General features: G+C 41.1%; 1 protein-coding gene and 1 long non-coding RNA gene across 6 annotated transcripts in view; one reads left to right on the plus strand and one right to left on the minus strand.

The window, feature by feature from the left end:
- Window positions 1–26,751, minus strand: part of mib2 (MIB E3 ubiquitin protein ligase 2) — a 266,147-nt gene that overhangs the window by 10,596 nt on the left and 228,800 nt on the right. For all 5 annotated transcript variants that reach the window (XM_076276716.1, XM_076276717.1, XM_076276715.1 and 2 more), the window contains one exon: window positions 13,225–13,290. In XM_076276716.1, the coding sequence (XP_076132831.1) occupies window positions 13,225–13,290 (66 nt within the window). The remainder of the gene's footprint in view (window positions 1–13,224; window positions 13,291–26,751) is intronic.
- On the plus strand, window positions 6,301–26,394 carry LOC143114886 (uncharacterized). The gene is made up of 3 exons (XR_012985015.1): window positions 6,301–6,374; window positions 25,666–25,854; window positions 26,122–26,394. It is a non-coding gene; the product is annotated as an uncharacterized LOC143114886 (long non-coding RNA).

Consider the following 26,751-nt stretch of genomic DNA (forward strand, 5'->3'; position numbering starts at 1 on the left):
CAGCAAAGTGGCAAAGCCTTGTTCACCTGTTTGGAACTGGCTGGTGAATGTGACGCGCGTAGGCCTGGCTAGATGACCCTTTTAGTGCATCTAGGCCTACTGATCGCTGTGGATTACTTTTTTTTCGTGTCATTGGATTACTGCAAAATAGAGACTTCCGGGGTTGGCGCATATGGAGTAGACACGAAAATCTCGAGCTCCCGTTTACCTTCAATAAAGTTTATCTATAACCCCATCTGACCAATGTTATACTACCAGTTATCTTCTTAAATGTATCTTTATTGCACTTTTCGGCACCTGACGACAAAAAATGACGTCCAAATCAGGGAAACAGAAGAAAGATGAGCAGACTAGCCTAACTATAGAAGCTATGACCACGCTCCTAGAACAGCACAGTAAATCCTTGGCTGCTGAATTTAAATCCACCCTAGGAGCGATGGACTCTAAGCTAGATCAAATTCGCTCATTGGTGGAAGACCACGGCCAGCTAATCTCTTCATTGGAGTCTTTTTCGGATGATGCTGATCGTCGCCTGCGAGACCTGGAGGGACTGTGCTCAAGTCTGCGTGATAACGCTTCCAAGTTAGCTACTAAAGTCTTTGACCTAGAGGGGCGCAGTCGGAGGCATAACATTCGCATTCTGGGTCTACCGGAGTCTACTGAAAGCGGAAGCCTCACACAGTTCTTCTCGGACCTACTCACCGAGGTCTTCGGTAAGGAGTTACTTCCATCCCCTCCAGAAATTGACCGAGCGCACCGTAGTCCAGCGACCAAGCCCAAGCCAGGGGAAAGACCGCGTCCGGTTTTACTACGCCTGCATCGCTTCCAAATTAAAGATCTCCTGGTCCGGGAAGCCCGTAAAAAGGGGAAGCTAATCTACCAAGGCCACAACATTCGCGTTGTAGAAGACTACAGTTCCGACGTCATGAGCCAGTGAGTTGAATATAAAGACGTCATGTCTGAACTGTACCAGCGCGGACTACGGCCAGCTCTTCTCTACCCTGCCAGGCTGCGTATCACCCTACCCGGTCCCCGTGGCGAAAAGAAATGGCTGCAGTCGGTTGACATTGCACAACAATTTCTTAATGAGCACAATGCTGGTGAAGTAAATGGCAAAAAGGTACAAGTTGAAGTCGATCATTGAAGCTAATAAACTACTTAGTAGGCTATTAAAGAAAGGTCTTGCTTAACTGACTAATGTTAGCTCGCATTTGGTCTCACTGTCATTGCAAACGACGCTTAGCACTAGCACGCTAGCTGTGGGTTTAATTTGTCCTGCTTTATTATAGTTATGCATATTACTTGTGCATATTGTTTTTGACTAGCAAGTACCTGGTTCTTTGCTATATTTTTCGTCAGTAGTGTTTCCAGTTTAACTTTTGTTCTCAAATTGGCATTTTCCTTGCCAGGTTTATAATGTTGTTATAAGTAGCCTCAGGCTATGTTTTGTTGTAGCTGGTTGAATGACGTATTAGCCCATTCTAGTCTAATTGTTATTCTGAACTTTTTAAAATCTTCAATGACATCTGGGCTCAGGGAAATTTAAGAAGTTTTCTTTTTTTTCTTTATGGGGTTAGGAATCTACCTGAAACAGGTTTGGGAGTATTGAGATGCCCTATGTGAAGTTTGTTTGTTCACACAATGATTGTGTTTAAAAGATTGCTGCTTTATGACCTAGCAGCACTATCGGTGAAGGGTAAATGGGAGGGGGTTCATTACTCAGCTGGGTTTTTTTTCTTTCTTTCTCCAACTGGTACCCTACGTTTTTTCACTTATAATTTTGTATGGGATGTTTTTTTTCTTTTCAAAGGCCTATTCTCACTCTGTTGTGCCAATGAGACTGCCTGCTACATGTGTACATACAATCTGTCTGTATTCAGCTGCACTAGTTGGATATGGGTAGTAATGTAAATTTTATTTCTTGGAATGTCAAGGGTCTAAACCACCAGGTTAAGAGGAATAAGGTTCTGGTACATCTAAAGCAGCTGAAAGCTGGAATTGCATTCTTGCAAGAGACCCACTTAATAGACACCGACTGCTCCCGCATAAGAGGGAATTGGGTTGGTCAACTGTTTTGCTCCTGTTTTCAGGCCAAATCAAGGGGAGTGGCTATTCTAATAGAGAAAAACATACCTTTTGAGTCCTCCAGCGTTATCAAAGACAAGAATGGTCGCTACTTAATTGTAATAGGAAAGCTGTTCAATACCCAAGTCGTACTAGCTAATATTTATGCTCCAAATTTTGATGATGTTGCCTTTTTTGACCGCTTCTTTTCATTCCTCCCTGACTTAAGCACGCACTGCCTGATACTGGGGGGAGATTTCAATAATTGGTTAGACCCAGTACTGGACAGGTCCTCTCCCAGTCCTGCAGTGACACGCAAATCACCTGGCCGCATACATTCTTTTCTTTCTGAATATGGCATCTCTGATATATGGCGTTTTTTGCACCCTGGAGAGAGAGAATATTCTTTTTTTTCCAAGGTACATCACAATTACACTAGAATAGACTATTTCTTTGTGGATAAAAAGCTTATTCCACATGTTTGCTCTTGCGAACTTCATAGCATTGTAATATCAGACCACGCTCTGCTAGCTTTAAGCCTGTCCCTCCCTGGCATTGGTCAGGCTAGGAGACAGTGGCGGATGAACTCCTCTCTTCTCTCATATATGGTATTTGGTATAACTTCCCAACTCTACCAGAGGACCTTAAAACTAGACTAGAGGAACCTATATCAGTTGAGGAAATTACAGAGGCCATATCATCGATGCAGAGCGGGAAGTCCCCAGGCCCTGATGGTTTCCCAGCCGAATTTTATAAAACGTTCTCTGCAAAACTCGCCCCGTTCCTGTCTTCTGTCTTATTAGAGTCCCTAAGAACAGGAGGACTGCCACCAACATTCAACCAGGCTTGCATAACCCTGATAGCTAAAAAGGGAAAAGATCCTGAAGATTGCGCCTCTTACAGGCCAATCTCACTTCTAAATACGGACGTGAAAATCCTAACCAAGGTGTTGGCTAGACGATTGGAGGATGTTCTTCCCATTGTCATAGAACCAGATCAAACAGGGTTTGTAAAAAATCGCCATTCTTTTTTCAATATATGTCACTTATTTGATATTCTTTACCCTCCAGAGAGTAATGTCCCAGAGTGTGTAGTTAGTTTAGATGCTGAGAAGGCATTTGACAGGGTGGAGTGGCGGTATCTATTTCGAGTTTTAGAAAAGTTTGGGTTTGGGCCAAACATAATCTCCTGGATTAAATTGCTCTATACTTCCCCCTCTGCGTCCATAGTTACAAACTCTGTGTGCTCTGTATCATTCCGCCTGCATCGTGGAACCCGCCAGGGCTGTCCTTTAAGTCCCTTGCTTTTTGATTTAGCTATTGAGCCACTAGCTCTGGCCCTACGTAACTGTAGCCACCTTTCAGGGATTCATAGGGGGGGTATAGAAAACAGGGTCTCCCTTTATGCGGATGATCTCCTCCTTTACATCTCTTACCCAGAAACCTCTCTGCCTGCGGCGCTCTCATTGCTGGACCAATTTGGAGAGTTTTCTGGTTACAAATTAAACCGACATAAAAGCGTACTCTTTCCAGCCAACAACCTTGCACTTAAATTGGATTACTCAAACATACCTCTTAAACTTGAAAAGGAACATTTAACCTACCTTGGAGTCACTATTACACGAAAGTATACGCATATCTTTAAAGAAAACTTTGTGAAATGCCTGAACCAGGCTGAAGAGGATCTATCAAAATGGTCACCCCTATCCATAACACTGATTGGACGTATCAATTCTGTGAAAATGAAAATACTTCCTAAATTCTTATATCTTTTCCAATGTGTCCCTGTTTTTATACCCAAGTCATTTTTTAACTCTTTAGACTCTCTCATTTCATCGTATATTTGGAAGAATAAGCATCCCCGTCTCAACAAGGCATACCTCCAGAGACCTAGGTGTGATGGAGGTATGGCTCTCCCTAATTTCCGTTTTTACTACTGGGCAGCTAACGTCCGAACTCTGATACTCTGGAGACATTTTCACCTTCATCCCAACCCCCCATCATGGGTCTCCATAGAAAACAACTCCACCCAACAAATTCCCTCCCTGCTCTACTGGGGGCAGCACTACCACTGCCTCCTAGATCAGGTGGAAACATAGTTGTGCGCCACTCTTTGAGAATATGGGCCCAATTCAGAAGAAATTTTGGCCTACAGCTTCCTTCCCTTTTGAACCCTATAGCCTCAAATCACCTTTCCCCCTACTTCTATGCTCGACATTACATTTCAGGATTGGCACAAAGGCATAACATCCTTTAGAGATCTCTTTAGCAGTAATTGTTTTGCCTCATTTGAAGTGCTGTCCAAAGACTTTGACCTACCATCTTCCCATTTTTTCAGATACCTCCAGGTCAGACACTATGTGCAGAGTCTAGTACCTTCCTTTCCTTACATGCCGGCTGAAAATCCAATTGATGACTTACTTTTACTTCAGCCGCTGGAGAAGGGGTCAATATCCACCATTTACAAGTCCATAGCAGGGCTGAAAAGTACCCCCTTGGACAGGGTTAGATTGGCCTGGGAACAGGATTTAAACCTACCCTTGTCTGCGGATTTGTGGGCAAGTATTCTAAAGCAAGTACATTCATCATCTATATGTGCACGCCACTCACTTCTCCAATTCAAGGTTGTACATAGAGCTCATATGTCCAAAACCAAACTGTCCAAGATATACCCAGACCTTAGCCCTAATTGTGACAAATGTAGTAGTCCTGATGCTACACTAATACATATGTTCTGGCTGTGTCCCAGCCTTGAAAAGTTTTGGAGAGAAGTTTTCCAAACACTCTCTCAGATACTGAATCACACAATAGAACCCGACCCACTCATGGCTCTATTTGGTATTACTGGAGAGGAGCAAATGCCCAGGGCCAAGCGTAATGCATTGTCTTTTGCTTCCCTTCTGGCCCGACGCACAGTGTTGCTTAAATGGAAAGGGAAGACTTTACCTACTCATTCGCAGTGGTTAAGGGATCTACTATCTAGTCTAACACTGGAGAAAATACGCCATTCATTGCATGGATCTGAGGGAAAATTCTATAAGGTTTGGGGATCATTTCTAGATTATGTCCACAACCCCGAACTCGTGATTGAATCATAGAGTGGTTGCCTTATCATTTACTGTATGCCCTTGACTTCCAGCCAACTCCTTTGCGGGCACTCGTTGGCATTTCATCTTCACTAACTGCCTGCACTTTCCAATTGGTCTTGGTTTCTTTTTTTTTTTTTTTGGTGTGTTTGTTTTGTTTTGTATATTGTTATTGTTATTGTTACTATTATTGTTATTATTTATCCACTTTTGATATGTAGTGCTTGGCTTGATTTGTTCCTTGCTTTTTTTATTATTATTATTATTATTACTATTATTACTATTTTATCCCTTATGATGTTGTGTATTATGAGCTGAGATAAGGTGGGAGGGTGGGGGGATGGGTGGTGGTGGGAGGGGCGGGTTAATTCTTAAATAATCAGGCTGTACTTTGTCTGTGTCAATCGAAAAACAATAAAAATAATTTTGAAAGAAAGGATTACAGCAAAATATGAATATTTTATTTCTTAACATGTCTTAACGTAATGGCGTGATTGTGCTTCGTTTCTGCTTTTGGAGAGGCTCAGACTGTAGGTGAACACTAATTCTTGGAGTTCTCACTATGATTTAAGTCTGCCCTGCACTCAAGTTTGGAGTTTACTTACTTTGCCTTTGTATAATCGAATTTGAGTTTTCAATGACTCGTTCTCCTTAAGCTAAGCATGCATGAACCGGTGCATCTTGTTATTTAAAACTCCACTCTGCTAGGTGGCTTGCATGCCACGTTCCACAAGCACAGCTAAGCTAGCTGGCATCCGTTACACTAGGCTATATAGTTCGTTTTTAATAGCAAACAGAAGTGTCAAGATGGCAACAGGTCATTACATTCTTTAATTGACAAAATATGATTGTACAAAATATTCAATCAATGTGGCGCAAATGAGGCTAGAGGCGGTGGATTAATTTATCAAAAGTGAGCAGCAACCAGACTCTATGGGCTAAGCCCCGAATGTTTTCAACTGCTAGGCGACACCCCTTTCGCTGCATTGGATTTCATGAGGACGAATTGTTAAATTGTTACAATGTAATTATATATATATATATATATATATCATTATTTAGCATGTTTGTTTTCTCCATGTGCTCATGCTGTGTTCCCCAAGTGGTAGGCCAGGTCTCAGCTGCTACAATTATTTTCTTTTTTTGTCTGTAGGCTTGAATGTCAAACTCCGCCTATGGAAGAAATCCAGTGCCGATTCAACATCTGTGATTTCAGAGGTATAATGTAAGTTGCTATGAAAAAGATCAGATAAAAATTCTTGTTCACTAAAATGTTTCAGGTTTCTCTTTGTAACTGTGTGAGATTTGCTCTTGATTATCTTTCTAATTCTTATGCATGCAACAGGGCAATGGTCACTAATACCTAGCTCAAAGACACCACAGGCTACAATTTTGTCAGTCCTATTGGAAAAGATTAGATCAATTAGGGTAGACCTAGAATGATCTTTTAAATTTGGCCTTGTGGGTTCTGTTATTAGCTGAGATAAATTTAGACCACTACTAACTTCCTTGAGATAATTGGATGAATTATTTAGCCAGTTTACATTCAAATCACCCAAAATGATCAACTCAGAATTGGAGTACTGAGAAAGTAGCTCTGCTAGAGAATCTATAGAACTTAAATCAGCAGAGGGGGGTCTGTAGATCCCAACCACAACAACAGAGATAGGTCCCAAGTAAATCTTCAGTGCAAGAAATTCAAAATTATTTTGGATGGTGATGGCATTTAAAATTGTTACAGAGAAATTAGACTTAACATAAATTACTATCCCTCCTCCTCTTCCAATTATATCCACTCTATGGAAGTTATAACCATGCAAAGCTATATCATAGTCATTGACACTACTTTTAAGCCAAGTATATCAGGAGCTGTCTGTAAGACTAACACATTTATATAATCTAATTTCTGAAGTAAGCTTCTGATGTTCAAGTGAATTAACCCAAGACCGTTTCTGTTCTTAAAGATTAATGGGTTAAAATCAAAGTTAGAAGTGTCATCAGAAGTGATGGGAAACTGTAAGGGGGTGGTAATTAATGTAGATGCAGATGCAGATTCAATAGGCATACGGTCAAATGGCAAGTCCGAGTCACGTGATCCGTTGCCCGAGATGTCAGCCGGAGTAGTCAGTGGAAGGATGCAGCTTTGATGCTCCTCTGTTGTGGTGGATGGCACCAGAGAACCCGTCACCATATGAGGGACACCGCTGCACTGTGGAGACAGCAATCGCTGTGTGCAGGCACCGTGCAGAGACGATCCAGGAGGTCGTTGTAGATTCTCCACTGTAGGGATAGGCTTACCAGCGCTACCCTCAGGAGCCCTCTGGGTACGGGAGCGACCTGAGCCTCGATGAATGTACCGTTTTCTGCGGGAAATCTTCGCTGCCCGGCAGAGATGGAGAGTCTCATTGTTGAGAGCGACAGTTTTGGAAGCGAACTGCATAAGCTCAAATGCTGAGTACCGCAAGGCCCCCATGGCCAGCCAGTCACAAACTCCGTTACACAACTTGATGAACAGTCGTGAACTAGTGAAGTCGCGCAGGTACCAGCCAAATCCAACATGCCTCAAAAAAGTTCAGCGGCAGTGTAGGCCTTCATGTTCAAATGCAAACAAGCCTGGCCTGGCTAGCACAAAGCCTCTATCTCCCAGCTGGACAGTCAACCGACCCCAGCGAAGACAGGATGGAAAGGGAGAGAGACACTAGCAGGCAGCAAGTCTTCAATAGCAGGCAGAAAGTTGTTTTAAGCAGCAACAACAGTGTAGACCAGTCAGATGTCTCGCTGATGGCAATCGGCAGAAGAACAAAAACAGCTGACCGAGCAGCGCAGGTAGAGCGCAGAGGCAGAGACTTCAAATGAGACTTCAAATGCGAAAACGGTGTAAAAGTATGGAAAAAACGGAATAAACAAATGAAATAAAAACACTAAATATAACTGTGCAGCTAAACTAAACGATTGTACAAGAACTAAGGAAAAATAAGCAGGAATAAAATAGTAAATATAAATAATCTGAACAAAAACAAGTCAGCAGTCTTCTGTAATAAACTCCGGGATTACTAACTACGTTGTTGGTGCTTTGTTTTATGTGTAGGAACCCAGAGCAAGCTACTGACGAGGTTTGGTGCTGTTTTGAACAATATTACTGGTTAATTTGGGAAGCATATGGCTCACCGCCCTTAGCTAATCCACTGTTTGCGATTTGGGGCTATAGTGTATACTGGGGCAAGCTCTGTAGTGGTTGATCATCAAAAATACTGTCTCTACAGCTAAAGCCCTCCTTACACTGACAGACTTTGGAAAGATTTACAAAGATTTGGAAAAGATTGTTGAAAGACTACAGTCTCAGACCCTCTCACATCTAAAGACAAGTAGTAGAGTTTTAAGTCACAGACTATGATTTTGCAATGACTAGGGATCTTGCAGGGTCACTATTTACTATTTTGGAGAGATGTCACTATTGGTTTTCATATTGTTCACTATTTGCATGAGCCACGACTCAAAAGACTTGCGATAATATCAAACATGTTTGATATTGTCGTAACGGCAAAACTAGAAAAAGACTGACTCCGACTGACTTAAAACCGCTAAGATTGGCACCTTACACTAAACAATCTAGTTGACGGGAGCGCGCTGCGATTCCAGTACAACTCCCATGATTTCTGTCCGACTTTGTAAATTTAGTCGCCGACTGTGAAAACAGACCAAAATCGTACAATGTAAGGCCGCCATTATTTGATGTGTTTTAATGCAGAAAAAGACCCTAGGATCAATTTTCGCCGGAATTACACTTGAATAAATTATACAATAATAATTTGTTGACATAATATTTCCATTATTTAACAGTTGCTACATACATATGCACTAATGACAATGTGACGTCACAGGAGCACCGTAACAATTTATACTCGTGCGTGGTGGTCGGTGACACTAGTTGCAGTATTCTCTTGAACAGAGGTGTTCCTGTTGTGAAAAGGCTATCGCTACTGTAACGGTGGCGAGCCCCAGGTACTGCAATTCAGGCGCCAGACAGGCCTAAAATCCTGCCACTTAACTGGAGTCAACACCGCCAGCAATAAATCGTAGAAAAATAGAAATAAAAATAAAGATTCAGTCACGAGTACGGTTCAATTTTCCAAGGTCTTTGTTTTTAGAAAAAGTTCAACACAAAAATGTCTATCAAAACAGTATGGCACAAGACATGTTAGCAGCTGCTGCCCTTTCAAATAGTTACACATCTGCCACATGATAACCCATTTGTAACTCAGCGTAACTAACCACTCCATACCATGAAAGTAGCAAACAAAACAATCAAACAAAATATGTCCGTATATGAATGTGTATGTGTTAGCATGGGTGTGTGTTTGTTGAATGCGTAGTTGGCGATTGGAGATTGACGTGCGTTGGTCAAGCGAGAGGGTAAGAGAGTGAGAGAAAGTACCAGGCGAGCGAGTTGGTTTGATTGTGCGTTTCCTCGTTGATGTGGATGAATGAATGCAATTGCGTTGCGTTGGGAAAGGTGATCCTGTCCAGGTTCGCAGCCTCCGCAGGGATATGTAATATGCCTGAGAGGTTCCTTTTCGGTTTCTCCCATGATGGAATTAGGAGGCTAACCTTGATCTGAGGGTCGTTTGGATGATGCAGGTATCCGAAACGAACGTAGATAATTGTCCCACGAATCCACTTATGAAGACGAGGCAGACGATTCACGAATTCTAACGGATTCTCCTGTCTCCTGTGTTGCAACTCATGCTGGTAACTCCGTTAACTCATCCAGCAAACTATTAAAAATCTGTGCACTGGGCAGAGGTAGTGTAGTGGATAAGGAGCAGGGCTAGCAGCAGTAACCCAAAAAGTTGGGGGTTCAAGCCCCGGCTTCCACCATTGTGGTCTTGCCCTTTAATTTCATTGATATGTGTAAGTTGCTTTGGATAAAAGTGTGTGCTAAATGAATAAATGCAAATGTAACCTTTATAACTCATTTGTAAATGCGCTGCAAGGTGAAACAGAAGTCAATGGTGAGTTGTTTATGTTATTTTAAGAGAGCATTTTCAACAGTGATATGGGCGGGTGCACAACACACCATGCTTCTCTCATCCACAAACGTGCATCAGCGCACATCCATGAAAAATATTACAAATTACACAATTACAATGGGAAACATTGTTAGAATAAAGATATTCTGAAATACATCTCAGAATGAGTAGTTATTCACCATCATTTGCAAATTGGTAATGACTCTTTTGCAGGGTAAAAGTCTTTTATTCAGTCATTTGACCATTATTGGGGTAAGTGTTACTTTTTCCAGGCTATGTTTTCGATGGTAACTCATTGTCAGTCAATAGTGAACGTTAGATTCACTTTGCTAATGAGTTCAAATAATAGACAAGTGCAAATGCGTTTAGGCTATTCTGCTAGGTTTTAGCAGAGATGGGAAGTGTACAAATACTTCGTTACTGTACTTAAGTAGATTTTTCAGATATTTTTACTTTACTATTTATTTTTGAAGCAACTTTTTACTTTTACTCCTTACATTCCTTACTCCTTACACGAATATCGGTATTTTCTACTCCTTACATTTTACAAAACTGGCTCGTTGCTTTAGTTTCAAATAATTTCAGTGGAGTTACCGTTATTATTTTTCGCGTCATCAATAGTGGATGGGAATATACGTTGCACTTGATGCACCACTACAAGATGACTCAACAGATTTGGGCGGCATTCATTCGCGGCAAATCATTGCAGCTTGATGGCAGTAATGTTAACATTAGCACGTAGTACTCACTCAATAGTTTATCCACCTCTCAAAAGAGTTTATTCACCAATTACAACTGTTAACATTTAAAAATCATACTGTATTATCCACAATAACAATATGTACAATCATCAACACTCTATGAACAACTTAATACCACTTGTATTGTTAGACCTCCACCATCATCAAACATGTTCTGAATGCCTTTTCTAAAAATCTGATACCGTATCACTCAGTCCACCTACCCTGATCACAGAATTCATAGTTTACCCACCTCATAGTTTAGTCCATCTTATACACACCCATGAAGCCAAAGAAAATGCATAAATAGAGACTTTTGTGTAATTATTCCATTTTGTGTAGTCATTCTATATCAGAACCTGACATACAATCCAAATAGTCTACAAGAAACCTCATAAATGCACACAAAATGTCAGTATGCATTTTGGGTAACCAAAAGTCCTATGGGGAGTTTCCATAGGGCAGGGGTCGGCAACCCGCGGCTCCGGAGCCGCATGCGGCTCTTTGATCCCTCTGATGCGGCTCAGCTTTTGAAAATAATAATGAGTATTTAATGTTTACCTTATGTATGTAGTATTTAATGTTTAACTTATGTTTACCATTTCTGCTGTAAGTGCATGTTGTGTGTGATGTCTGTATGCTACTGAGACCCTTACATTTCAATATATCTATCTATCTATCTATCGAGTATTTAATTAAAATGTATTTTATTTTAGTTCGTTCATTTTGAAAATGTAATATTGTAGGTCTATCTGAGTAATTTAGCCGATATAACTTTCCACCTCACTTGACTCCGTAACCGTAGCCTGCACAATATTGTTACATTCGCGGTTCATTGCCATGTCAATATCAAACAAAATCACCGATTTCCCTCCATTTCAGTCAACGAGAACACTTTAATTGTTATTGCTGGTGTGTGCGCTTGCTGTAGGCTAGATAAGGAAAATGTCAAAAAGGAAACGTCAGCGACCACAGCTTGCGAGCGTGAACACAAGTGGGCTGAAATGGGCTGAAGTTTCCATCCGAAGACTGATTCTGAAAACGCAAAATGAACTGCCCGTTATATATCGCACACTGCAACGAGTTAGTATTGCTGTGTTCGGTTCCACTTGCATGTGAGAAATCTTTCTCACATATGAAAAATATAAAGACAAACCTGCGCTCACGTTTAAGGGCAATTTCGCGCAAAACTGTCACATCCATAACGCCAACACAATGGTATTTAGTTGGCGTTATGGATATGACAGTTTTGCGTGGAGTTGCCCTTGACAGCCTCAATTCTTTCATGAAACTTCACCTCACTGAATATGAGCCAGCCAGACTCCAAGGCCATCACCAAATCTAATCTCTGGCATGCCTAATGTTCAATTTCACCAATGACATGTCAACGAAAATTGAGTGTTGTGTTGTTAACTATGATGTTACTTTGCATACCAAAGGACACTGGAAAAATAGGGGGTGGTGGGAAGCCTAAGGCCTATACTTCTGTCATTCCACTTCACATTTCAAGTTACTTGCACATTAGGCCTACTTTTAAAACTAGTAGAAAATGTATTAAGAAATCCTCTGTTGAATGAAAGTAAATGTAGCCTATGTTAAATATCCAAACCTTTTCTTGTAACCGTCTTTTTGTGGCTCTTCTGAGATTAAAAAAAATAATAAATTTGGTAAAAGTGGCTCTCCAGGCAAAAAAGGTTGCCGAACCCCTGCCATAGGGCATTACAAAACGCATGAGCATACCTTGGCAAATAACAGTCTAAAGTACTAATTTTTCATTCTATATTGATCTACTTTTGCACGCAGCTTTGGTGCTAGGGCTCAGTTGTGTTTTTAAAATCATATCAAGTGACCTAGAGGGCTGAAATGTGGTCAGTTCAGAGATGCTTGTTATCCGGCAGAAAGAAAAAACAATATTCTAGGCTCTGTAACTCTGTGCCAGTGCTAGGAAACTACAGGATCTTAGCTTTCTAAAGATGTCCAGCATTTGATGGTAGGCCAAAAGAACACACTGCCCTCTGAAGTAGCAGTGCAATGTTGGGGGTGGGGGGGGAGCCTAGAAATGGCCCAACAGGTTATGGGAAGTTTTTAAAAGAGAGACTGGCACTCCATTACCGGTTTTGCTGCACAACCATTTCCGGTGCTTGGGCCCTAATAATCCTTACATAAACTATACGGCTTTGCACCTTTGGTGCGGGCTTCTACAGGGGGCAATAAAAGCTTGAAACCATGGATTATTTTTAGTGCATCAAGACAATACTCCCCAGCCCCATTACAATAACAGTTGGAAGTGTCCGTATGCACATACCTTGACGTATTTTCTTTGTGATGGTGACCTGGCATTTGATGCATTTCTTCATCCGATGAGCACATTCTAAACAATGAAGGGAAAAGGAATTTTAGCAGCCATGTCAGTGGATATTGAGAACAAGGTGGTAATTTAAGTAAGCCAACATACAGTTATTCAATTCAATTCACTGTATTGTTATTTATAGTGCAGCATCAGCATCAACAGACACATCATAACACTTCAAAGTTAAAATAGATAATCAAACAGTACACAAATGAAAAGTAGAACATATAGTCAGGGGGCCTATGTGGTTTCTGTGGGATTGAAATGTTACTTTTTGGAGAGTGGTTGGACTGTCTTTAGAGGTCATTGAACATGGAGAAAAATTATGCCTCCATTTTTTTTTTACCTGTTTTAACCCTATTTTTGTGAAATTGTATATTTCACTATAATTAACACCATAAATTTCGCCTAAATCACTGGCTATGTTGAATAAAGTTCACAAAACAGTTATTTTCTTATTTTCAACAGTATGATTATATGTCAGTATTATGATTGTATGTCAAACAATAAGAGATAAGATCAATAACAATCAGTTTCACCAAATACACATACTCCATTGCTGAAAGATAGCAAAATCACAGAATCAAAGATGAGACCTCAAACAACATTTAATTCATTTACATATACACAACATATTAGATCTCACCTCCACAATTTCCTCATCAAAATCTACAACAAGTCTACTAAACCCTATTTGTACTCACCTTCTTAAGACTGGTCTCCCCTTCCTGGATAATGTTTTGCTCTAGATTATAATTCTATCAGGGCATGTACCGCATGTACCGCTGTCGTTTAAGCCCTCCCTCAAAAAACCTAGCCTTGTATCGATACTGGTCCTCCTGGACCTCAGCGCTGCCTTTGACACCATAGACGATGACATACTACTTAGGCTTGAAAATTTGAAAGGCATCAAAGACTCAGCACTCGCTTAGTTTAGATCATACCTTCCTAACCATCAACAATTTGTACAGGTCCATAATAAACCATCTACCCAGATTATGGTAAAATATGGAGTGCCTCAAGGCTCAGTACTGGGGCCCCTGTTGTTTAGCTGATGATACATAACTATACCTCTCCATAAAACCTGATGAATTAACCCCGTTAGCCAAACTTGACACATGTATAAGAGATATACAGACATGGATGACGAATAATTTCCTGCTTTTGAACTCAGATAAAACAGAAGTCATGGTTTTAGGTTCTAAAAAAGATGAGGAATATCCTATCCACATCACAGGCTACATATAGTGATCTTCCACTGACCTCATCCACAAGTGTTAAAAACTTGGGAGTTATAATTGACCATGACCTAGCACTAAGTAATCACATAAAACAGATCACCAAAACTTAATTTTACCATTTAAGGAACATTTCAAAGATAAGGAAGTCCTTATCCTTACCAGATGCCGAGAAATTAATGTTTTGTCATCTCAAGGATAGACTATTGCAATGCTATTATGCTGGCTGTAATAATACCTGTCTAAAGAGCTTACAGCTTATTCAAAATGCAGCTGCTCACACACACAAAAAATATGAACATATTTCCCCATCCTAGCATCTTTACACTGGCTACCTGTTAAAAGTCATTGATTTCAAAATATTACTTATAGTTCTTGGTTGGTTGCCTGCATTGAAAGAGGACACCTCATGAAGACGCTCTATTGTCTGCTTCTGACAGAAGAAGCACTTATCTATGCTGCCAGCAGCTGCTGCTGAACAAGTGTACAAAGTCCCTCTAGATGCAGTTGCAGGTGTTGCTGCAGGTTCAGAAGATGGTCTACCACGTTTTTTCTGAAGACACTGAGTCCTGCCTGCTTCACATGATTTCTAGTAGGGAATCTTGCATGCTGCAGATGCTCATAGTTACAGGTGGATTTGTAGCAGTTCCTGTGCCAAACTGCTTTGTTCTGTTGTAAAATAACTGCACTGTAACAATGTAATCGTTGGCTGATCTGTGATCCCCATCTCCATACTCTCTCATGGACAAAAACAAGAAATTTGGCATATGCCCAAAATCTGTTTCTTTTAGAATATGTGTGCCATCACCTGACTAACAGAAAGACACACCTCAGAATATAACCTAACTAGACTGTGCCACCATGAACTATGAACATGTGCTTGCTTAAATGTAGAAGGCTAGAAGGTCACTAATATCACCAACCATGAAGAACAGAGCACTATGTGCTTCAGGTTATTCGATATTCTAAATTCTATCACTGCCTATCATCAGCCAGCTGTCACTGGTAGTTAGGGATGGATTACTGCACGGGCCTACCGGGCCTAAGCCCAGGGGCCCAAGGACTCAGGGGGCCCAAGCCATTGCATGGAATCATTGCCTAAATATCAACACATCATATCAACACATAGGCTATGAATCTGATTGAATTAAAGTATTGGCCATCCCCAAAATGCACCAGAATACAGGAAATCACATCAAATAAATTTTAAAAAATGTCCCCCGCAACAATTAGTGGGGGGCCCTTAATACATCTGGGCCCAGGGGCCTGAAAGTTCATAATCTTTCCAGGCTGGTAGTGTCTCTCTTTCTCTCTCTTACACACACACACACACACACCTGTCTGTTTGTCTATCTGATCTTTTACCCTTTCTTTTCTACACACTTACATAGGCTACGGAAGGCCTTTCAGACTTCAGCTGGTACTATGTAAAAGTCTATTAAACTTGATTTAACAGAGATCTCTGCACTTTGTGCTCTGAATGGGTGTAGACAAGAACTGACAGAGCAGGCTAGGCCTACACTCAAGCACAATAATAGGCATGAATTGATAGTATTGATATTGAAGTATTATTTTTTTAAGCGGACAATTTTGAGATTTTTAGGCACAATTTCTTGTTAAAGAGATCAATCATCAGCCTAAACATGTTTTATAATGTTATATTGTTTATGTGGCCCACTTTTGCACACTACCTTGTAGAATATCTTTGCTTTTTGGCACCAAACCCTATGCTATAATACCAGCATTGTGAGGTTTATGGACAAAACACCAAATCTGACCTTTTCTGAATTTGACCTTTGATTTGGGTCCTTCATAACCTTCAAAAAAAATGGAGACATGTTTTTTTTTTAATCTTAAGAACCCCTAGAACAAAGATATAATACTCTCCAAAAATTAACATGTGAATCCCACAAGCCCCCAAATTAGACACATAGGCCCCCCTACTAATACTGTAGTATTACTAGAGCTTAAAGGAGAAATCCGGCCGATTTTTACATGGATCTTGATCGCTAAACGTCGCCGAGTACTGTCTATAGGGGAAAAAAACCCGACCAAAATTGGTGCTACAGAACTGGAGTAGCTGCAGCTAATGGCCATTACTCTCAGTCAGCTACAATGATAGGTCTTGGGGCATAATTTAAACATGCCTTTTTTTGCCTCTTAACAGACTCAAAATGTCATGTACTATGAACAGAGTCCTTACATGACAAAACGATGCATTTTCTACTACCTGCGGAGTCCCACAGTATCTTAGCTTTGTTGTTCTCGACCACCTTTGGAGGTGTATCCCATTTTGACTTTGGGACTTCCAGTCCATACTCAGCACAGATGTTCCTATACACTATCCCATCCACCTGATTATGGTGCTCCATGTATGTCTTTCCTGCCTGCATCTTGCATCCTGCTGTTATGTGTTGGACTGTCTCAGCGGCTTCCTTATTCAGCCTGCTCTATGGATCTTGACCCCAGCTTCTATTGATCTTGTACTCAGGGCCTGCAACCCTCCCACACACCCTCCATTAATCCCCCCCAACACACATACATCCTCCCCCCACACACACACTCACATACCATTACACCATACCCCCCAAACACACACAACACCCTCCCCCCATACACACACACCATTTGATCAACCCCCCACCCAAACCCCATTACCCCCACACACACATATACACACATTAGCCTCTTCCGGTGGCGCTGCTCTGCTTGCGACCCGGGCATGCTGTCTACTGAGATCGTCTTTTTGTTTGTTTGTTTGTGTTTGTACATTTGTGAATGTGTTGCTGCGGTGTGGGAACGTGAAGTCAACATGGCAAGATTTATCCATTACGCATATTGTTGATCATTGTCGGATTATGTGTACCATGCCAAACTCATTAGGCCGGCATCCAGGCCCAGCGTCCTATTATATTATAAATATATCGAGACTCTACAGGGAGCTCAGCAGCAGGGGCGCCACCAAGGGGTGGCCAGGGGTGGCCGCGGCTACCACAACTTGGGGCAGCCATGGCCTACTGGTTAGCGCTTTGGACTTGTAACCGGAGGGTTGTGTCCTTCACCTCACTGTGTGTTCACTGTGTGCGGAGTGTGTTTCACTAATTCACGGATTGGGATAAATGCAGAGACCAAATTTCCCTCACGGGATCAAAAGAGTATATATACTTATACAACAACAACTTTGGCCACGCCTGGCTATGTGGCTGGCGAACGTAAAATGCGTCCAAATTTACACCCATTATTCTCTGTTGGATTGCTCACGGAGTACTTATCACACATAATCACACATATTGGGGGCAGTCGTGGCCCACTGGTTAGCACTCTGGACTTGTAACCTGAGGGTTGCCGGTTCGAGCCCCGACCATTGGGCCATGGCTGAAGTGCCCTTGAGCAAGGCACCTAACCCCTCACTGCTCCCCGAGCGCTGCTGTTGTAGCAGGCAGCTCACTGCGCCGGGATGCTTCACCTCACTCTGTGTTCACTGTGTGCTGTGTGTGTTTCACTAATTCACGGATTGGGTTAAATGCAGAGACCAAATTTCCCTCACAGGATCAAAAGAGTATATATACATACATACATACATAAATCACACAGATATCACATGGAAGACCGGAACCTGAGCTTTCCCATGATATTAGCGGCTAGGTGTTGTGATAAACAGTTTGCGAGGAAATTAACGTTAGATATACATGAAATTTAATCATTTCTATCTGCACACAGTGCTTCGTCCATATCCACACCTATTACTCACGGTGGCATATCTCACGAACACTTTAGTCAACACATGGCAAACCATATATCAAAATAAACAGAAGACCTGCGGTGGCGCGAGAGTTGACATGACAGCATAATTTCTGTGCTCCGGTATCAGCTTAACTTTTCCCACTCAATATTATATTATTCATATATTTTGTTACAAATACAGTTGTAAGAATAAGTGCGGACAAACTCAAGAAAGCAAGGACGACTATGAGAGGGCGAGAAACTGAGGTAAAGTCGGGAGATGGAGAAAAGCAAGGTGGAGCACATGGTGAAAACAAAAGTTTGGACACAATTTGGGAAGCAGTGAGCGAAGTCTTAGCTAAAGAAATGGAAACCCTCAGAGCCGAGCTTAAAAGTGACCTTCGGGAATTTAGTAAGTGCTTTAGAGAAGATATTAAAAAACAAATGGACGAATTCACTTCAGAAATACACAGAAAACTTCAAGATGTGTCAGGCCAGATTGAAGAGGTAGCCGAGCGGGTTGGAGAGGTAGAACATAATATGGCAGATGCAAAGCGGTGGGACATTGGGGTTAAGGGTACGCTCACCCAGTTGCTAACTAACCAGCGAGCATTCCAGAGCAAAGTGACCGAAATGGAAGGCCACTCAAGACAGAATAACATCCGAATATATGGAATTCCAGGAGGCAGAGGGTACTTCTGCAACGGAATTCGTGGTGAACATGATTAAGACGCAACTAAGTGAGGATATTGACCCGAACTGGACCAGTGATCTGGGGATAGAACGAGCACACCGTGCCCTCACAGCGAAACCATCCGCAAATGCTCCACCATGCTCAATGGTGGTTTGTTTCCTCCAGTTCACTATCAAAGAAAGAATTCTCTACGCTGCTTGGAAGAAAGGGCTTAGCCACAATAACCAGCGAGTTTACTTCGACCACGACTAGGCTGAGGCGGTCCAGAAGAATAGGAAGGAATATGCCCCTATTAAGAAAGCCCTGAAGGAACCGCAGGTCTTCTGTTTATTTTGATATATGGTTTGCCATGTGTTGACTAAAGTGTTCGTGAGATATGCCACCGTGAGTAATAGGTGTGGATATGGACGAAGCACTGTGTGCAGATAGAAATGATTAAATTTCATGTATATCTAACGTTAATTTCCTCGCAAACTGTTTATCACAACACCTAGTACGCTTTCAGACTCCACTGACCAGAATGCGAGTTCACCTAAAAACGGACACGGCTACGTACTATAACGCAACACAAGCGGCGGAGGATTTGAGAAGATGGGGGTTCGACGTGGGCGAGATCATTTGCGAGAAGGCGGAGGCTTTCACAGAGGAAACACTGGCCAAACTACTGCCGTGGGAGGTGATTCATGTACCCGGCCCAGAAGGGAGAAGTTCCAGCAACAGGTGATAGAGAGACTAAAGGAGTACAGCAGGACAACAACCCTATAAAGCGCAGTAAGATGATAGCCAAGGTTAAAAGGGATAGGATAAATATAGTGTTTTTGCAGGAAACCCACATGTCAGGAGACGAACATGAACAATTTTAAAACTGGGTTTTAGAAATACTTTTTTCTCATCATACAAAAACGGCAGGAAAAGGGGGGTAGGAATACTTATTTCAAACTCAACTCCATTTGAATTTATATCTGAAATAAGGGACAAAGAAGGCAGGTTTGTTCTGGTTAAGGGCAAAATAGACCAGAGAGAGGTGACTCTATTTAACATCTATGCCCCCCCAGGGAGTGAGATTTCATTTTATATAAAAGTGTTCGGTCTGATTGAATCAGAGACATATGGAACACTGATTTGTGCTGGTGATTTCAACGTGCTCCTCAATCATTCTTTAGACACAACCAATAAAAATAGGAAAAGGAACCATACCGAAAAACTAATCAATAAGGCCCTAAGAAAACTGGGACTAAATGATGTGTGGAGAGCAGTGCATGGCTCAGAACCTTGGTACACCTTCTACTCAGGGAGACATGCAACTCACTCAAGACTAGACTATGTCTTTATGTATAACGAGGATCTGCATAGAATCAAAGATTGCAAAATAGGCCAGAGGGTTCTCTCTGACCATGCAGGAGTTCATTTAACTATGCATTTGGAAGGCAGAAGGCGCAAAACACTCTGGAGGGTAAACTCTGGAATGTTAAATGATATCACCTTTGTGTCAGCAATGGAAAGAGAATTAGGTATATACCTTCAAGAAAATGATAATGGGACAGTAAACCCTAGTATACTATGGGATGCGTCTAAGGCTGTCTTGAGGGGTAAGATCATAGCCTGGACAGCCTTATCGAAGAAGACAAAAGCACAACAACTGTTAAATCTAGAAGAAAAATTAAAAGATCTTGAACAGATACACATAAAGACCCTGTCATTATTCAACAAATAAGAATTACCAAGCAGGACATAGACAAACTACTTAGTGAGGAGGTGGAGAAAAAACTTAGATTTTTGAAACAAAGATACTATGAGGCTGGTCCCAAAGCAGCAAAACTACTAGCTTGGAAACTCAGAAAGCAACAAGCAGAAAATACAATTCATAGGATAAAAGACCCTGTCACAAACAAGACTGTTAAAAATCTAGACAACATACAAAAAGCCTTTGAGAAATACTACACTTCTCTATACTCCAAAATGGACCAGGCAGACATACAGACAATAACTGAATTTCTAGATTCATTAGACCTTCCTAATATTGGCACACAAATCAATGAAAAAATAAGTCTGCCTATAACAAAGGAGGAGATAAACAAAGCTATTTCAAGTCTGAATAATAATAAGTCACCTGGCATAGACGGATTTCCTCCAGAATGGTACAAAACCATGAGGGAACATTTAGTACCTCTTCTGGAAATCTGCTTTAATTATATACTAGAGGAGGGATCTCCTCCGCCATCTTGGAGAGAGGCGTTCATATCAGTTATCCCCAAGTAAGGGAAGGACAGGATGGATTGCAAAGGATATAGACCAATCAGTGTATTAAATGCAGACTATACGCTTTATGCTACAATCTTATCAAAGAGAATGGAAACCGCAATGCATCAGTTAATAAATGAGGACCAAACAGGATTCATTAGGAATAGACAAACACAGGATAACATCAGGAGATCTCTCCATATTATTGAAAACATTAACAAAGAACAATCCAGGGCCATCATCCTAAGTCTGGATGCGGAAAAAGCTTTCGACTCAGTTGGATGGGAGTTTCTTTATGCAGTAATGAAAAGATTTGGCTTTGGGAATGAATTTATAAATGGTATTCTGGCGCTTTATTTCTCCCCAATAGCAAGGATTATTCTTAATGGCAGCCTCTCAGATCCCATTAGTTAGAGCGAGGATGTAGACAGGGCTGCCCTGCCAGCCCCATTGAGCCTCTGGCCTAGGCAATAAGGCAGGAGGCAAAACTGAAAGGTATTTTCATTGGAGGTGAGGAATATAAAGTAAGCCTGTATGCCGATGATGTACTCGTCACATTGACTGACCTAGCCAGTGGCCTCCCAGTTTTAATGGATATGCTTGAAACATATGGGAAATACTCAGGATATGTCCTTAATGTTAATAAAACCCAGGTTATGACATTTAATGTCACTCCCACACAGGAATTTACCACAAAATATAAGTTCAATTGGTACTCTACCCAAATCAAATACTTAGGAATATATTTGACTAAAGATCAGTCCCAGTTATTCAAATCTAATTACAACTGCGTAAACAAAAACATATATGATGACCTTGATAGATGGAGTCTCCTCCCCCTTGATTTTGCTGATAGAATTAGATCAGTCAAGATGAACATCCTGCCCAGATTACTATCTTTTTTGTCACTTCCTATAGACATTTCCCCAAAACAATTCAGAGAATGGAATAGGCACATCTCACTATTCATATGAAACAATAAGAGGCCAAGAGTAAAATTTTCCACACTTCAGTTACCAAAGGAAGAGGGGGGTATGGCTCTCCCATCCTTAACGGATTATTATATATCAGCTCAGCTAAGGCCACTTATATGGCTGTGTAACCCATCTTATGAGGCCAAATGGAAAGATATAGAGACATCTTTGACACATGTCCCGATACAATCATTAATAGGTTGTATTGACAGTGATAAGGAAAGATTACAGACAGAGAGCCAATGGGTCAACTTATCATTGAAGATATGGGCTGAAGTAGTTCATCGCTCTCAGCTCCAGAGAGAGGCAAAATTACTCAGGTGGCCTGCATACGACCCTGACTACAAGCCGTCATTGTATGACCTCAGATATAGACAATGGGTCTATCATGGCATCACATCTCTATGCACAATAGTTAAAAACAGGGCACTTCATAGCTTTGAACATCTATGTCAGGCTTATGGGCTGAGTAAACAGGATTTCTATAGGTATTTACAACTCTCTCATTATTTTCGTAAAGAGATTAAGGATTCTAACCAGAGGGAACTGTCAACTGATGTCCAGCTGTTTGTTGATGCCTATAACTGCAGGAACAGTAAAGGACTGATAAGCAAACTACGGAGCCCGGGAAGGGTCACGTTGGTAAATATTTTTAGACCACACTATTGCGTTCCCTCGCAATAGTTTTGCGTTCCCACTCAATAGTTTTGCGTTCCCTCGCAATACTTTTGCGTTCCCTCGCAACAACTTTTGCATTCCCTCGCAATACCTTTTTGAGTTCCTCAGGATAATTTTTGTTCTGTTGCTTTGCAGTTTCAACTTGGGCTCCATACATTTCAGTCCCTATTCACGCAGCGCTGTCAGCACGTTAGTTCATCATGGTCAGTGTCATATCAGAGCGCACAGTGAGTGAGTGGGATCTAGTGGGGGGAGAGGTGGGGAGAGGGTAGGCTAACTCAATGCACACACACACACACACACACACATACACACACACACACACACACACAGCAGACGGCAACATGGATTCACGAGAGAACGGGATCCGTGAGAGGAGAAATAGTTGCTGCAACTTGCACAGCTGTGAGGCTCCTTATGAACTGGCATAACTATAGTTGCCAGCCTCACACAGTAACATTAAAGTGAGGATTTTAAAGTATCGTTTGTCCAATTCGACATGGGATGTGGCACGGCTCACTGAGGAAGCAGCAGCATAGAGTTATTGTGAGGGAACACAAATTATTGCGAGGGAACTCAAAAGTTATTGCGAGGGAATGCAAAAAGTATTGCGAGGGAACGCAAAAGTTATTGCGAGGGAACGCAAAAGTATTGTGAGGGAACTAGGGGTGGGCGATATGGACAAAAAATAATATCTCAATATTTTTTGTGATTTTGACGATAACGATAATTAGTCGATATCCTTAAAAACAAATTGTAAAAGTCTGAGTTACTTTACAGCTCATTATTTATGAATAGCATCAATACAATAATAACCCAATAACCTAACCTGTGACTTTTTAACCAAATCAACCAATGCATTGTCACTCTATGACACATTTCCAATTTTGCCCCCACTTGTGTGTGTGGCAATGACATGGTCTAGCCAGCTACATTAGAGATGATGACTAGGCCTAACAGTTTCTCAAGAGAAAGTCTGAAGCTGAAGTTCCTTTCAAAAACCTTTACTTAGGATTCACTGTAAAACTAAGCAGACTAACAGAGTACATCTCAGTTATTCCCTTCGATGTTTTGTTTAAGAGAAATCATGTAGGCTAGCATTCCACAGAATAGAAGTTACAGAATAGAAACTAATGCGTTATCTTATGGCTAATGTATATGAGAAATCCCATAGAGATGCTAACGGTTAGCATAATTGATACACGTAGATATTTAGAGCGAACTTTAGACCATTTACAAAAGGGTTACATGAGAAGAGTTCTTTGTTTACAACTGACTACTAAAATACTCAAAGGCAAATGTTTTCTCTCCATACAATACCATGTAGGAAAAAATGTGACTGTCTCATCAATGCTACGTGAACAGAAGTAGCTGCATAAAATCCCTTGTAGGCTACGTCTTCATCTCGCTACACAAAATAAACATAAGGCCTGCGTGTGACAAGGTGAACCCACTAGCGATCATGTGACACTTGCTCTGCTGCAACGGGGCTTCTCTTGCATACACCTCCTGGATTTAGTGAATGTATGGGGTTTCGAGTTCGAGTGTTTTTTTCCCCCATAAGTAATTTAAATACTCGATAATGTAAATTTGCACATCGTTAAAACAACAATCACGATATTATCGCAGACGATATATATCGCCCACCCCTAGAGGGAACGCAAAAGTATTTCATGGGAACGCAAAACTATTGCGAAGGAACGCAATAGAGCGGTCTAAAAATATTTACCAACGTGACCTAAAAATATTTACCAATGTGACCCTTCCCGGGCTCCGTAGCAAACTGTACCGTGGCATCAAATCACTTAAAAAGGACTCCACAGAGTATGTGAAGCAACGCTGGGAAAAAGAAACAAAAAATTAAATAAACAGAAGACCTTATGAGGATATGAAGCATTCCCCCCGAGTAATCCGGTTTTGAAATTACCGGTACAGCAAATTTCTACATGTTATCCAACTTTGGGCTGAAATTCTAATACATTCTAATAGCAGCCCAAAATAATGAACTTGCTTTCCAAATCAAATAATCAAAAGGTAACACTGAAAATAGCCTAGGCTTCAAAGGACTAATATATGCGATATATTACAGTGGGTAGTCTCCTATTCATTTAAATACCCACCCCCCCAGTTTTGGTGTGCCAACCCAAGATTTGCAATAGCCTCATTCGGTTAAAATACCCCTGATAAAATTGTTTGGATGCTTCTATTCAGACATGCTGCTATTCCGTGATGCTGCTATTCTGACATGCTACCAATCCGACACATTTTAGTACTGCCATTCCGACAGTCTACCAATCCTATTTATTTCTTCAAGTCAATTTATCTCCTGTATCAAATTCCAACATCCTGAGATGTGCAGATGAGCTGTAATGTAGGCTAATAATAGTAATAATTCACCCGCCATCCACCCGAAGCAATGTTTTTTTCAACATCTGCACCCGCCTGCCACTCGATCATCATTCATTATAGCCTAGTAGCCTATATGAAACATAAACAGTGGATGTGTTAACCACACAACTCCCAGCAATACGCTCAACAGGCAGAAATGATGCTGGGTATGACATGTCTGTTCCCTGCAAGCTCCAATAATGTAACCTGACTTAAAACAGTCGATAGACTCAAGTTTAGATTCAGATTTTCCCTTCACACCAACACAATGAGAATTTCAGAGGCAAATATATAAATCATTGTCTTTATCACTATCTTCATTCAACAAAAATATATGCAGAACTGCATATATTTTTGTTGAATGAAAATATCTATTTATATATATATATTTTATGCTATAAGGAAATAGATAGGCTACGTTAATAGATACTGATCTTAACTGTACATTTTGTTTTCACAGACTAACTTTGCCTCTTAATGGGGCTCTGACCTCCTCTTTGCTCGGAGCTGTCTGCAAGTCATTCAAGCAATTCGGTAAACTCCAGGTTGCTGTCCATAGAGGACCGGTTGGCTGCTCTGGAGTCAGAAAAACTGTGCGGGGGAGACTAACTATCAGAAGAGAAGACGGGTGCACAATCCCAAGCTTGCAGTAAGAATATGTTCGATGACTGCTAGCTAAGCTAAAAGTACCCTAGCCTAAAACCAAAGCTAAGAGTAGCCTAGTAGCCTTGCAAAAGAACAAGTGAGCAGAACCAGTGTAAGTTGCTTTATTAAAGTGTATTTTTTGAGTCGATCAAGAAGAAAGAGGGTAATACTTTTTTGGTGACTATTTTCCAGGTGCATTGATAGATGTGTCGTGTCCACATACGCAGTGCATCGCACAGTACTGATTGTCTTTATTAATTGTTTTTTACAGCTGCTGGAATCGAGACAGTGTGCTAGCAGAGGGCGAGGTGGAACTTTGGATGTCCTGGTGTCTGATGAAGACGGCGTTGTTGGCTGGGTGTCTGAATGGATTGTACGATCGCCGTCCTTTCGTAGCCCGGAGCTCTCTGAACTCTATGCCACGCTGCTGTCCCGGTACAGAGCCACGCACCATAGGCGTCTGCAAAACGGGTCTGCCTCAGAAAGAACAGCTTACAGCCACGAGGCGGCAAACAGCCAGTTCACTGAGTTGTAGCTTCTGGGCTGCTCGTGAGCTACCCATTTGTTGTGTGAGCAGATCCTCGCTTTGCACATAGTTGTGTGTTTGTTTTAATAAAGCTCTTTCTTTGCATAAACATGTTCCTGGCAAGTGTTCCTTTCCTCTATAAATTCATTTATGTCCTTGATGGTAATAATAGTGTATCATAGGATAACAATGACATGAATATACAGCATAATAACATGTAATATGAATATGAATATATATATATATATATATATATATATATATATATATATATATATATATATATATATACAAATTATTATTTTATTATTGGGGTTTACATTTATTATGAGCCAGGGTGACCAATAGTGCCAGATCTGCCAAACAATCACGAGT

This window comes from Alosa pseudoharengus, unplaced genomic scaffold, assembly GCF_046254945.1.
Source record: "Alosa pseudoharengus isolate Yale_2024_CS ecotype anadromous, Long Island Sound unplaced genomic scaffold, YU_APseudo_1.1 YU_APseudo_1.1_scf_9, whole genome shotgun sequence".
NCBI lineage: Eukaryota > Metazoa > Chordata > Actinopteri > Clupeiformes > Clupeidae > Alosa > Alosa pseudoharengus.